General features: G+C 54.5%; 1 protein-coding gene across 3 annotated transcripts in view; it reads right to left on the bottom strand.

The window, feature by feature from the left end:
• Positions 1-6,498: 6,498 nt before the first annotated feature.
• The window catches only part of SLC6A7 (solute carrier family 6 member 7), a 33,077-nt gene continuing 24,578 nt past the window's right edge, over positions 6,499-14,997 (bottom strand). For all 3 annotated transcript variants that reach the window (XM_034780020.1, XM_034780021.1, XM_034780019.1), the window contains 2 exons: positions 13,511-13,678; positions 6,499-9,592 (listed from right to left, as the gene is read on the bottom strand). In XM_034780020.1, the coding sequence (XP_034635911.1) occupies positions 9,383-9,592; positions 13,511-13,678 (378 nt within the window). In that variant the 3' untranslated portion in view covers positions 6,499-9,382. The remainder of the gene's footprint in view (positions 9,593-13,510; positions 13,679-14,997) is intronic.

Raw genomic sequence — 14,997 nt, forward strand, 5'->3', positions numbered from 1 at the left:
CAGGATTTAAGCCTGTGCTCCCACGGAGTCCAAAGCTGCTGTTGTGAATAGGAGCCTCCAACTCAGGAGAGCTGCAATCACAGGCCACTTTGCTTTTCAAATGCCATCAAATCAAGAGTTTTCTTTTTCTTGCACTTCAATCAGGACAACAAACTGGATCAGAACTTGCCACGTGTCACGGACCTTGACAGGGCTCGTTCTGCACTTTGAAAACTGCATGTGAATGAACCAGTTCCCCGGGACTCGGGCCTTACGCGGGCTGCTAGAAATAAAGAGCAGAGCCCAGTGCAATGGTCTGTAATTCTGGTGTGCTGGGTCCCGATTCGCTTTCTGCCTTGCAACAAGAACCAACTCAGCTTCTTTCCTAATTGACAAGTAAAAACAAACGTGCCGGCTCATTGAATTGTCTTCCTACCCTGGATTGTTCCCTACCTCTGCTAGTCCAGGGTCAGTTTTGCTCCCACCAGTAATTCTGTCTGCCTTTTGGCTCGTGGCAAAGCAGATCGCTCGTTAGCATCACGCTGCTGTTTTCACCTACACGTCACTGCACCTGAAAAAAATGGCACGTTTAAAAACGGCACCAGCTGCAGCCCAAACTCAGACCCAAATGTTCCAAATTCACAGCTGTGCGAAATACAGAACTTGACTTCAGCGGCTTGTTCTCACCACCAAGTCTGCAATGCACAACTAGCGTCCCCAGGTGAGTCCCCCAATGCAAATTCACCTAGAGGAGCTTTCCCAAAGAGACTGGGCAAGCTTGTCAAAACAGACTCATGATCTTGGGTGCCCGACTTGAGACACTTTCCGGGTGCTCAGCACTTCCTGAAACTCAGATCCCTTTAAAGCGTATCAGGTTGGACGTCCACAAGTTCCTCAGTTTGGGCTTGGATCCTCCACTCTACCCAGTTGTCTGTACCTGCCAGAGCTCCTTCCCTTGCTCTGGCTCCTCCACTAGTTCCTGATGGCTGCCTCCTTCTATAATCGGTAGTCAAACAGAGATAAGGGAGTGCCTGTGTGTGAGACTTGGAGCTAGACCATTCTTGGTGTGCTGCCCCTTAGGGAATAGGACCTCCCGGCTGAAAGGAGAGCAGTGAGAGGGTGCTGGCCTGTTTGTGTTAGGTGGGAAGGATGAGGCTGGGCATCAGGACACAGAGACCTGGGCTCTATTCCTGAGTCACTGAGGGGCAGAATGTTCAAAAGTGGCCTGTAATTTTGGGTGCCTCTGGTTATGGGTGCCCAATTGGAGACATTTGGGGCTGGATTTTCAGAGGTGCTGCAGTCAGGTGGGTTTGGGGGCTGAGATGTTCAAAGCTGTCTATGCGAATTGGACCCCAGGTCTCGAATTGGGTGTCCAGCTCCCCGTGTTAATGGTGCGCAGGTAGCCACGTGCGAGTGTGAAACAATCTCAGAGTCACACCAAAGCCTGGGCAACGGGAGCTATAAATGGCATGAGGGTGTGAGCCATGGGTGGTATTTGCTTTCTCTCCTCCACGCCTCCAGAGGAACAGTGATGTATATTTAACTGACATGTGAGGCTGGCTCTGGGTAAATGTTTTATCGCCTCTTCCTTTGCAAGGGGGAAGTGTTTGCTCAAGCCGGGGTATCTCCACCCTATTCCCATGGGAATCAAACCACACCAACCACGGAAGTCAGCCAGCGGCAAGCCTTCTCCTCAGCTCCTTCTGATTCGCCCACCCCAGCCTGGACAGCTCCCCACAGTTCACCCGAACCTTGTCTTCCCCCTGTTCTCGTGGCAGGCCTCCTCTGGTGGTGGAGAAGGGCCAGTGGAGAGATGGGGGTGGGGACGGATCCATCCCTGAGGAACCTCACCTGAGAGGGGATAGGACAATGGGTGTGGCTGGTCGTGGGTGGGAATGAGCAGTGTGAGTCTGTCTCCGCTGGCAAGAGGGAGTCACTCACCAAGCCACCTCACCAGTGTATTGTCACTGATCGGCCAGGCGGCTCCCATGGCGTGACCCACAGCCTGCCCTGCACCCCCCACCCCAGCCTTCCCCGAGCTCGCTGCACTGGTTCTACCAGCGAACACACCCCAGCTACCCAGCCAATCGGTTCAACTCCCTTCTTCGCTGCCCTAACCGCCAACTCCCCCGGCCAATCAGCACTCGCCCCGTTACTTAGTTCCCTCGCTGTTCGCCAATCAGCTCTCGGTCTCTTTCTCCTCGACCCAATCCACTCCCGGACACCCTCACCCTCGCCCAATGGCGGGGGGCCGGGGCCATAAAGCTGCACTCTGACGCCTCCTTTTGGGTAAACAGTGTCAAGGTCAGAGCACGTCGTTGGCTGCAGCCGTAAATCTTTATTGCACCCCCCTTCGTAGGCCCTGCCAGACACGGAAGGTTCCATAACCCATCCCTTTATGGTGGGCCGCTAATGATTAACTCCGCTGGTGCTGGAGCGCCCCCGGGCAGGGGGAAGGGAGAGACCGTAAAGGAGGGGGTTGCTCATGCACAAAACATAGGCATCCGTCCCTCTTCCAGGGCACAAGGCAGGGGGACGCTCTCTCTTTGGGGAGACCACGCCCCACAGCCCAGAATTCAGTGCCCCCTAGAGCGGAGTAGGTGAAAGCAGGTGAAATCTCTGCACCGCTCCCCCCTCAACGTAAAACGCTAAGTAGGCCACGGCCATCTGAGGGTGTTATTCCTCGGGCCCCTTCCCCTCAGCCAGGGCCGGCTCCAGGCACCAGCCTGGGAAGCAGGTGCTTGGGGCAGCCGCTCCGGAGAGGGGCAGCACGTCCAGGTATTCGACATCAATTTGGCGGACGGTCCCTCACTCCCGCTCGGAGCAAAGGACCTCCTGCCGAATTGCTGCCACAGATCGTGATTGCGGCTTTTTTTTTTTTTTTTTGGCTGCTTGGGGCGGCCAAAACCCTGGAGCCGGCCCTGCCCTCAGTGTTCACAGCCCTCTTCCAACAGGCCAGCCGGCAGGTTTGTCCCTGGTGCAGCTCCCACCGGTGCCTGGAGCCTGTGATTTCAAGCAGATGTTGTCCTCCAGCCGGCCATGAGGCAGGGGTCACGCTGTAGGGATCCCAGACCATGTCAGAGGCAGGCGCTGGCCGGGCAGTGACTATCCAGGCAGCAGCCCCGGTGTGCACAGCGACAGCTCACCTACAGCCTTGGGACGACTGACACGAACACCAGGGTGTGCCTCAGCGCAGACGGGACAGTGCTCGTGTTTGTAGTTACCTCCGGGAGGTCCAGCAACGCAGAAAGGAGATGATTTAATTCTTATTTCAGTGTCATGTTATCTTATCCCCGCTTGTTTCAGTTGCATAGCATGCAGCAGCCCCAGACACAGACCAGGGCCCCGGTGCACTAGGGACCATACAAACCCAGAACAAAACAATGGGCCCTGCCCCAGAGAGCTGCCAAGCTAAGCAAATCTTTGGAAGAACAGCATCTCTAGTGGGGCAGCGCCCTCTGTTACTGCACTGCCTTGGGCCGGAGCCCAGAATCCACGCATTGCCAGGCCAGGTTGCCAGCAACTGTGTCACACGTGCAGCCGGCTAGGAAGCATCCATTTCCTTTGCCCGAGATGCTGCAGATTGCCGTGTGCCATGAAGCAATCCGTGCGAATGCAGCCTGGCTCTCCAGCTGCCCCATGCAAAGGGAGGCCAGGGGAACAGTCACAGTCGCGGTGTTGTTGGGGCAGAGCATAGGCAGCGAGGGGTACCGGCTGTCTGAATGGAGAGGAAATGGGAGAAATACCAACCATAGCCACAGCCGAGCTAAAGCTGTTTTAGTCTCCAGGGCTGGGAGTTGCATGCTGGGGACCTGATCCTGGGCGGGACTGAACCCCCCTCAAATCCCAGTCAGCTCAGTGGAAATTCATAGATTTCTAGAGTTTAAGGCCAGAAAGGACCAAGCTTATGCCTAGATTGCCAGCGCCTCAGGACAGGGCCTGTCTTTTTGTTCCGTGTTGTACAGCGCCTAGCACGACGGGGTCCTGGTCGGTGACTGGGGCTCTTAGGTCCTATGGTAACCCAAATAATAAGAATGAGCTCATGTAGTCTGACTTCCTGTATATCCAGGGGATAGCATTTCACCCAGTTAGCCCCATAGCTTGTGTCTGACCAAAGCCTAGCTAGCTAGCTCAGGGCTCTGTGCAGGCACCCAACGCTGCCCCTCTCCGGCTCGGGGTCTGAGCTGCAGCAGCCGGGCCGGGATCAGGCAGGGAGGCGAAGGGAAGACCCTCACTGCTGGGGCCCCTCCGTCTCTGGGAGCGGGGAGGAGGATTGTGAAAGTGAAATGAGTGCGGAAGGCTCGACGCACGAGGAAAGCAAATGGTGACCCAGTGGCAAGTGGGGCAGGGCGGCCCCGACACAGAGCCACCCTCCTCCGAGTCGCTCGCTCTGGGCACCGGGCGCTGACTGTTGCCGGAGGGGCGGAGAAGGGACTCGGGACGTCGGGGTGCTCTGGAGGTTCCCAGCTGTCCTCAGTGTGGCGTTCCACATTCCCTCGGGGAGGAGGAGGGAGCTGTCAGACAGGACAGCGAGAGGCATTAGAGCCGTTCCCTGGGCACTGAGCTGAGCTGGCCTATCAACAGGGGCAGCAATTAGCAGCGTCACCTCCATTAGGCACCTGCCATAAAGGGGAAAACCAGAGCTCCGAGTGGGGGAATAGCTGCGTCTCTCTCTAGTGCCCACCATTAACCCAGCCTCGTGCGCACATGCAGGACGAGCAGCCGGCCAGCACGGGAATGTCTCGCTCCCAGCCGCTGGGGCTCGATGGCTGCCAGCCGCAGGTGCTGGGATACCTGGGACTCCAGAGGGAGGCAAGAGCTTTATTTCATCATAATCGTATTTACACTCATTGTCCCGTCCCCCTGCGGGCGCACCCACACCAATACACGTTTGCTGTGGCACTGAGGAAGGGAGCGGCATGTGGGAGATGCAGAAAGGACCCCAGGAGGTGCAGGGGTCAGTTACATGCTGTCCTTGGGCAGCGCACAGGTGGGTGGCCTGTCTCTTCCCAGTCTTCAGCGCAGAAAGGAACTGAGATGAGACAGGACTGCCAGGCAGGCCCGGCCTACCTGAGCAAGGGCCACCAGCCTGCTCCTTGGCTCACAGGACTCTCTGTTGGCATGCTGGGAGCTGGCTGTCATGCGTGGGCAAAAGATGGCACAGCCGCTCCGAGAGCACTTTCCCTTTCTAGACCAGCTCCTCAGCCATAGCTTTGCCTCCTTGTCCCATCCCTATTGAATTGCCTCTCTCGCAGGTGCTGCCTTTTCCTGGATTGCAGGGGCTGTTTCTTGTGTATTTATCTTCCTCGAGGCAAAGGTCCCAGGTGGGAAAGTCTGCAGGGCTTTGGTCAGCACGGCCATTGCATGTACAGCGGGAGGGAGTAGCTGCCTGCAACATGGTGACTCTCGTAACGCCACCAGTGCTAACGATTGCATTTAGCACTCAGCACGCGGTACCACAAAACTTGGTTTGCCCATGAAAGCCATCTACACTCAAACCCAATCCAGTCCAGGATAGACCTCGGGAACACGCCGCCCTTCAAAACCCAGTCCAGATTGCCCTGGACTCCAGGGGATGCAATAGCCCTCAGGAAGTGGGGAGGTTCGATTTGGATACACACATGGAGCGGAGCTATTGGCACTGGAGACAGGCTCAAACCGTCAAATCCAGGTCCAGACAGAGACTTTAAGCCCACGTGGAGGTTGTTGGGACCTGGGGCTTGGCTGAGCCCACTGTAATGATAAAGGGCCAATTTCAAAATTCAGCCCTGGGTTCAGAGGTGTTTGGAGCCAGGATTTGGCTCTGCTCCATCTCGAATACAGCCTTGGAAATCAGCTGGAAGGACCCCCAAGCACAGCCTTTCTGGTGGTACGTTGGTGTGTCTGCTTCTGGTCTCCCTGGGTACGTCTACACAGGCATAAAAGACCCATAAAAGGTCTGGGTCAGCTGACTCCGGCTCACGGGGCTTGGGAGGCAGGGCTACAAATTTCTGTGTAGACATTTGGCCTCGTGTTGAAACCCCAGCTCTGGGACTCTGTACCCTTGTAGGGTCCCAGAGCTTAGGCTCCAGCCCAAGTCTGAACATCTACACAGTGATTTTTCAGCCCTGCAGCCCAAGGTCCCACGAGCCCGTCAGCTGAGCCGGGCCAGTCGTGGTTTTTTATCCCTGTGTAGACGTACCCGCTCAGAAGCTTGCTGTGCAGAGGATCATGAATATGAAAAACAATGGCCCAAGGGCCTCCATGGAGCAGCTCTCTGGGTGGTTATGGGAGATGATGCATTGGGCTCAGTGACCTCTAGGAATGAACCAGTAGGTTTGGAACCTGTGTTCAGGTTGGTTTGAGCTCAGGTTAAGGGAGAAGTTTTGGTCCTTCAATGCTGTGTCTGAAACACGGCTCAGCTCGAAGTGGAAATAACCCTTCTCTCCCCCCCCCCAAGGTGGCGTCTAGCCACTACACAACTGGGGCTTTACTAATGCAAGAGCGAGCGAGTTGGGGAGCCGTCAGTAACCAGCCCATTTCAAGCCCAGGGTGCAGTGAAAACAGCACTCACCGAAGGGTGAATCTTCATTTGTTTGCAATGTTACATCGATGACACACGCACACTCGAGAACACACGTCACAGTAGGCGAACACGGGATACACTACAAACCACCACGGGGGCAGCTTAGGTATTGAAATGCTGCTCCTTCAGAGAGGGTGCCCTGCACCCTCCAGGCACAACAGCACCGGCAGGAGCTGAGCTGCTGACGCACCGACGCACAAACACACACCGGCTGCCAGGACCCTGCGGGGCAGGCTGGCAAAACTGGAAATCACAGGACACGGAATCATGCCGCCAGGAGCCACTGATGCCCTGGCCTCCAACCCTGAGGCTGTGGCTACGCTGGGCGAAGAGAGACGTACCCACGCCAGCTCTGCTCACGCTACTGCGCTAACAGTAGCAGCGTAGCCACAGCAGTGGGAAGGCCTAACAGCCTCACGTACAATCCAGTGGGAGACCCTCAGCACATATGGGGGGGGCAGCTACCCCATCCCGCTGCTCGCGCCACTGCAGCTACCCTGCAGTTTTTAGCGCACTGCCTCTGATTGCGCTAACATGGGATTGCACCCCCAGCTTGAAGTGCAGACATCCCCGCACTGCACTGTGGACCTGTGAGCTTGCCCTTGAGCCACCACACTGCATTGAAAACCTGGGGTCACAGCTGCTGGACGCGGGTCTCTCAGCCGTGCAAACGCTTCCACGCTGCGCTACGCAGACCTTCTGACTCGGGTCTGCGGCTTGACCTGCAGCCACACTGCAAATTGCCAGGGCTTGGACCCACGTCACAGCAGATCGCAGGCTCTGACCCACTCCCCTAGCAGGGTCCCAGGCCCCAGGACAGACTGATTTGTATGTGGACAGAAGTGGGACTTGGGCTCAAACCTGATTCAGAGCCCAGGCGTAGATTACGTCTACACAGCAAAGAGCCTAGGTCAATTGATGCAGGGTTCACGCTGTGGGCTAAACATAGCAGTGTAGATGCTCGGGCTTGGGCTGGAACCCGGGCTGTGAAACCTGGCAACAGGGGAGGGTCTCATATCCCGGGTTTCAGCCGGAGTCTGAATGTCTGCACTGCTCTTTTGAGCCCCGCAAGCCCAAGTCAGTTGATCGAGCTCTGAGACTCGCTGCCACAGATTGATGGATTGATTTTTGCTGTGTAGATGCACTCACAGCGCACAGGGTAGCCATACCCTCAGACTGCTGAGGGAGGAAGGTGTGGAGAGCTGCGTGTAGCATAGGGTGAGCAGAAGACTTGATTTTATATGGACAGTCCTGATATTCGGGGCTTTGTTTTATATAGGCGCCTATTCCCCCCACCCCGTCCCGATTTTTCACACTTGCTATCTGGGCACCCTACTTTAGGAATTGTAAGAGGCCATATGGGGAGAGGACTTCCTGGAGACTTTGACAAGTCAGGACATTCCTGGAGCTATACTCCATGTCATGCAAGCACTGATTGCCAGGCCAGGGTTTTCCTATTGCCATGTGAGATAAGGGGCACCCCCCAAAAAACGTCAATAACCAGGACTACAAGGGGAGGTGATCTGTGCCCACCTTGAGTGGACTCTGGTACTGGAGGAGAAGAAGTGGGACTGGATTTCTGGCCCTGCCTGGAGAAGACTCTGGAGCGGAGGCAGCCCCTCAGCATGGGGGTCTCTGTGCCCAGCGAGAGGGATCTCGCAAAGATCCCATGCAGAGAGGTTTTTTCCATTCCTTTCTGTGAAGTTATTTTAGTAACACTTCCAATAGCTCCTCATTCATAATTCACGGGGTAGTCAGCCCAGCACAAGCACTGCAGCAATGCCGGAGAGCGCCTGGCTGGTCCTGCTGCCTCCTTCGCTCAGGGGCGAGTGGGCCGATCCCGTCGCATTGCAAACGCATGGAAAACACACGGCGATCACGACAAGTGGGCCCCCCCGGGCCTGCACTCTGCTCCCAGGGCGTGCGACTGGAGGGCACTGCTGAGATTAGCCATCGCCCCCTTGGGCCCTACTCTGCTCCACCCTGGGCGGGAATAGGGGAGGGACAGCCACAGCCAGAGGCTCTGCCCCATCACCAGCTGCAGTCCACGGCGGGGTTTACCTGACATCGCCTCACCCCGAGGTTCTGAACTCACCCAGAGTGCAAATGGCCCCTCTTAAGAGCAACCTGCAAAGGACTGATTTATCACAGACCCAGGGCCAGGTTTGACCTTTCTCTGCCGTGCACAGAAAGGCCTGGGAGGGGGCAGGTTGGTTTGTTTTATAACATGGGCTTTCTTTTCCCTAGGCTCATTTATCAAGAATGGCCAATCTGGTCTTCCCTTCCCAGAGGTGGGACGCACGGGCACTCACACACGTCCACTGACAGGGCGAGGTTAACAAAGACATCCTTTCTCCACAGTGTCCGTGTGTCATTGGAGTTAAACAGGATTAGCAACCACAAACAACACCAACAACTACTAGCCTTGTTCTCCACTGCCTTGCTCGCTGATGCCGGGGCAAAAGGAGTGCAAAGGGGGTGCGTGTCGCAGTCTTTACCCAGGGGTCAGTGAGTCATAACTCTGGGCGGAGGGCCCCCAGGCAGGCTGGGGCAGGCCTGGAGCAGGGTAGGGTCCGGGCAGCTGGTCCCAGACACCGGAGAGCTAACACACACATTCATTACACAGCTTGCCACACTGAACGAAAATCTCAGCAACACTGGAATTCTCAGCAGCGTTCTCCTGGAGAGGCCAGGGCGTCCCGTGGGATGCTGGAAGGTCAGCAACTCGCAGCTGCCTTTAGAAAGGCCTGTTAACCGGCCCGAAGTGCCTAAGTGCAACTGTGCAAGTTCAGGGGTGCAGTGCCCCATTCTCTGCTCCCCACCGGGTTCGTGGCCTCCTCACATCATGGACTCCTCTTCCTCCTCGATCTCCCTGTCCACCTCGATGGCTGTGTTCTCGTAGCTGGTAATTCCCCCGTATTTCCTCATGTGGACCATCAAGGGTTTGGGGGACTGGCTGCCAGCCAAGGTAGCCACGTACATGCCGGTTCTGTTCTCCTCCAGAGAAGGGCCCCAGTCCATGGCTGGCCGGCTGGCTTGCTGGATTCTCTGTGGGTGGAATCAGGAGATGAACAGGGATGTTAGAGAATCACCCACTAAGGCTCAGCAATGGTGACAGATCACCAGGTGAGCTCTTCATACAATGCCCCACCACCCACTGCTTTGGGCTAGACTCACTCCACAGCTACTGTCAGGGCATCAGAACCAACGGGGTCTGTAATCACAGGGGGCACCAGACATCTCTAGCCAGCCCCTGGGGAGGGTGCTGTAATCACATGGGGCACCAGACCATCTCTAGCCAGCCCACAGGGGGGGTGCTGTAATCACATGGGGCACCAGACCATCTCTAGCCAGCCCCCGGGGGGGGNGGGGGCGCTGTAATCACACGGGGCACCAGACATCTCTAGCCAGCCCACAGGGGGGCACTGTAATCACATGGGGCACCAGACCGTCTCTGCTGCCTGGGGCCGCTGTGTGTTTGGATCATGCCATCGGACACTTTGCTCACTGCTCGTTGGTTCTCAGGGGTAAAGGCACTCTCCTGTCTGCCCAAGTCCTGCAGCAGTGGCCAGAAGGGAGCTCCCGCCCCCCAGACCTGCCCCTCAAAGAGCTGCTCAGCTGGGCAGCTCAGGGGTCTGTGCTCTTCCTGTCAGGTCATGGCCTGATGCCCCTGAGGACTAATCAGCAGGATGAAAGGCTTTGGGGGAGGCAGCACTGGCTGGGGGGGGTGTAAGGAGGGGGAGGGGCTTCACCCTGAGAAGCAGCTTCCCACTATTATCCTCACATCTGTGTGATGAGAGCAGCAGGGCTCATAGGACACCAGCCTAATGCAGGAAAATCACCACCCCCACCTGCCAGAACTGCCATTGCTTTCATGAGTAATCACCAGCTCACAGCTGCAAGCCACCAGCAGAAGCCTCTGCTTGCACAAGAAGAGGAGGGGCCACTCAGGCACAGAGGGCAGGGATTGGCTGAACCACCCTTCCATTAAGGAGTGGAGAGGTGGGGATAGCCTTGTCCCACGGCATGATGGGAAGGCAGCTCAGTATAAAACCCCAGCAGTGTTCTAGCCAGCTAGTTAGGGGAGCTGTTTATGGTCTGTGGGGAAAGGGCTGAATTAAGTGGCTGTATTTGCTATGGTTTGTCCTAGGGGCTGTGGCCCTGCGATGCAGTAAGTAGGGACTGGTAGGGAGTTTCCTTTTATTTTATTAATCTGTATTAGAGATTGGGCCAAAGCAAGAACCCAGATTCATCCCTCCCTTGTGGCCAAAGCTGTAGAGAAGCCTGGATCCGGGTGTAGCTTTGCCACTGGAGCTCTCAGTTGTGTGTTTTTCTCCCGTCAGGGAATGAGGAAATTCACTGACGGAATCAGACCTGCCCAGGATATTTACATGGTGCTATTTTGGGAGTGAGCTTGGTCATTTGACCTCAGGGGAGCAGGGGTCTGCCTCTCTTTGCAACAGGGTCTCTGAGAGCCTGGCTGGGTTCCACACTGGCACAGGGCACAAGTGAACTGAGCTCTAATCCTACTCCCTAGGGGGTGTTTGTCTGTCGCCCAGAGCCACTCGTCTCTGCTTCTGGGCAGGCAGGAAGGGTGTGGGCTTCTGGAGTGTGTTAACAGAGTCAGAAAGGCCGTTGCTATGGCTTGGTGTTGTTATCTACAACATGAATGGAGTTCCTGTCAACAGGGAAGGAGAATGCAGCAAAATGTACCCAGGAATAGCCGAAACTTCAGAGCATCAGCCAGAAACAGCTGTTCAGACTGACCCCAGGTACTGCCAAACCTGGCTACCTGAGCCCATCCCAAACACAGCCATGGCCCTCGGTAGGAACAGGTGCTCGGTTGTTGCCCATAGAGGTTGCTTTGGGGGCAACAGTGAGCCACAATGGGTAATGATTGTCTGACACTGCGGAGCCTTAAGCATGGACCCATTAAGGCTCAGCATTTGGACAGTTGTAGGGGAGTCCCACATCTGACCGAGTTAAAGGCATTTATTGTTTCTGTTTCTTCCCCTTTTGTTGTTCGTCACTATATGACGATAAAGACAAGGGCGAAGTACCTCACTCAGGAAGGAAAAATCAAATGCACAGCTCCAACATGGGGACTAGCTGGCTGGGCAGCAGTGCTGCTGAAAAGGATCTGGGCTTCTGGTGGGTCACAAATTGAATACGTCAACTGTATAATGCGGTGGCAAAAAAGGCAAATGTCCCTCAGGGCTGTATTAACAGCAGTGTCCTATGTAAGACTGCATCCAGTTTTGGGTACCACGCTTGAAAAAAGATGTGGAAAAATTGGAGCGAGTCCAGAGGAGAGCAACAAAAATAAGACGTTTAGAAAACCCTGATGTATGAGGAAAGGTTGAAAGAGTTGAGGGTGTTTAATCTTGAGAAGAGAAGGCTGCGGGGGCATGTAACGCTCTTCACATATATAAATGGTTGCTCTGTAGAGGACAATGATCAATTGTTCTTTATGTCCACCAAGGGTAGAACAATAAGTAACCGGCTTAGTTTGCAGCAAGGGAGATTTAGGTTAGATATTAGGAAAAACTTTCTAGTTACGAGGACAGTGGAGTCCTGGAACAGGTTACCCAGGGAGGTTGTGGAATCTCCACCATCAGAAGTTTTTAAGGACAGGCTGGACCAACGCTTGTCAAGGATGATCTGGGTTTACTTGGCCCTGCCTCATCCCAGAGGGATGGACTAGATCTCTTGAGGTCCCTTCTAGCCCTACGTTTCTATGATTCTGTAACTCAGGGAACAGAGAGGCTTGAGAGAGCTGTATATGGAAATCTGTACCACCTCTTTATACCTGGCTGTAGCTTCTGCCATCAGAACTTCACTTTCCTGAGGCAAATCTAGGGTGACCAGATGTCCCGATTTTGGAGGCTTTTTCTTATATAGGCACCTATTATCCCCCACCCCAGTCCCGCTTTTTTACACTTGCTGTCTGGTCACCCTAGGCAAATCCACTGATTTACACTGTTTGAATTGCCTAGCCCACGATATTAATGTCACAAAACACGCCTAGAGCTGCTGGGCACTTCCCTTATGGAGGTGAAAACACACACGGGTCTGTTGCCTGCTGTCTGCTGTGCAGCATGCACCAGGAACCCACATACAGCTCTCCCCAGATACGCTGCCTACATGCAAAATAGGGGCTCGCTCCGGTGCATCCATGCCCCCTCCCTGCACGTGGGCTGCATTCGGAATCTGTGCACAGGCCCCATCCATGTGTGAGCCACGAATGGTGATATCACGATGTGTTGCCATACGGCCTGGCAAAGAAGTGAGGCGGGGCCTGTTTCTCTGGATTATCATTCCAGTTCTGCATCTGAAATACACATGACTTTGTGATGTCCCCTGCAAACCACTAGAGGGTGCCACACACCATTGTAAATACACGGGAATATGCTGCCCTCTACACCAATTCCCGGGATTCGTGGACAGGGAGGGTGGGATGAGAACCCGTGCTTCTGAGGTGAGGCCTTTGCCCTTGCTGAGGTAGATGCATTAAATCCATTCTGCAAAGGTTAGACAATCTAGGCATGCTGGGGCCCTCAACTCCTGACCATGCAGAGCTGCTGGGGAGCTAACAGACCCGGCCCCAGCCGCGGTGAGCCTGGAGAGCGGAAGGATTGCCCTAGACAGGCGGCAGTGAAAAGCTGCATGTTGGGCAGGCCGTGAGGTAGCCCACTCTGATATGATGCTCAATTCTCAGCCCTCACCTGGGGACAGCTCCAGGAGCCGGCCCCCTTTTGACCTATGGCTAGAACGAAGACTCCAAAATGAGCAGGAAGGGGGTTGTCTTTTACTCAGCTGGAACCAAAGACCAACATTTCATGACACAGAAAAACAGTATCTAGCAGTGGGGAGAGCTGGGGAATGCAGCCAAGGGAAGAGACGCCCTGGAGGGGTAGAGTCCCCTCCCTTTTTACAGGCTGCCACCCACATCCATCTGCCACTTACCTCCCACAGCGTCCCTTCTTCTCTGAGCACCGCGACCACCATCCCTGCGGGGATCATCAGGCAGGAGAACAGCCCCATCAGGATGCCCAGGACCTCGGCCCAGTATGGGAAACGATAACTCCCATACTCTGAGGGCTGGTACTTGACTATATTGTACACTAGCAGGGCCTGCAACACAGGGAGAGAGTCAAAGGGATGAGTCCTTCTTGGGGCTGTGTGACCCAAGAACCCCTCAGTGCCAGCTGGCCAGGGGGTTACAGGAATGACCTGATTCTGGGATGCACATTCTGGTTCACCAACGTCTCTCAAATGGAAGCCAGGGTCACACCGGTCACTAATCTCTTTGTGAACTGAATGTACAGATGCAATGCAAGGAGTTATGTGTACACACAACATGGCCAATATGTTCTTAGTTTGTATCACAGCAGAGGTGGAGAACCAGGTTTTTTGCCAGACGAGGGGTTTATTCACCTGTCCCTCTGTTGGCTAGGCAAGGTGGGTGAGGTAATATCTTTTATTGGACCAACTTCTACTGGTGAGAGAGACAAGCTTTCAAGCTACACAGAGCTCTTCTTCAGGTCTGGGGAAAGTACTCAGGGTGTCACAACTAAATACAAGTCAAACAGAGGGGTCGCCGTGTTAGTCTGGATCTGTAAAAAGCAACAAAGAGTCCTGTGACACCTTATAGACTAACAGATGTATTGGAGCATAAGCTCTCGTGGGTGAATACCCACTTCGTCAGACCCACGAAAGCTTATGCTCCAATACAACTGTTAGTCTATAAGGTGCCCCAGGACTCTTTGTTGCTTAAGTCAAACAGAGTTTAGCATAAATAGTTAGCACATATTCTAAGGGCCCATTCAAGGTGAAGTGGCCCATTAACACCTCTGCAGTCACAGGACAAAAATCAGGGAAGAGGAGGTGACTAGTGGGTTGCAGATTGTTGTAATAAACCACAAATCCAGTGTCTCTCTTCAGCCCATGACTTGTAGTGTCCAGCAGAGTTGTGAATTTAAGCTCCCAGGCTCGTATTTTGGAAGTGTTGGGCAGTTTTCTTTGGAGGATGAGGACTGAGAGGTCAGAGAGAGAGTGATCGCTGTGTGAAAAGTGTTCACCCACAGGCAATATGGTGGTTTTGTCTTTTATCATTTTCCTGTGTGAGTTCATTCAAGTGCATAGCAATGACTGGTTTCCCCTACGTAGTTGCTGGGGCATTTATGGGCTGGATGAGATATGCCTATCACAACATATGATGTATGTGGGGACCCATGGATCTTGACTGGTGTGTTGTGGAGATATGTCTGCAGGTCTGATCTCTGTTGGATGTGAATGAAACATTGTAGCTAACACAATGGATGCCCCTTTACATACAAAATTATTGAAGAGGTGTGATGTCAATAGAAGAGCAGCACACAGGAAACACAAGCCACGAGGGTTATCCTGTCTCTGAGGATAGACAACAAACTCTGGGGATGTAAGTAGAAGTC

This window comes from Trachemys scripta, chromosome 8, assembly GCF_013100865.1.
Source record: "Trachemys scripta elegans isolate TJP31775 chromosome 8, CAS_Tse_1.0, whole genome shotgun sequence".
Taxonomy (NCBI): Eukaryota; Metazoa; Chordata; order Testudines; family Emydidae; genus Trachemys; species Trachemys scripta.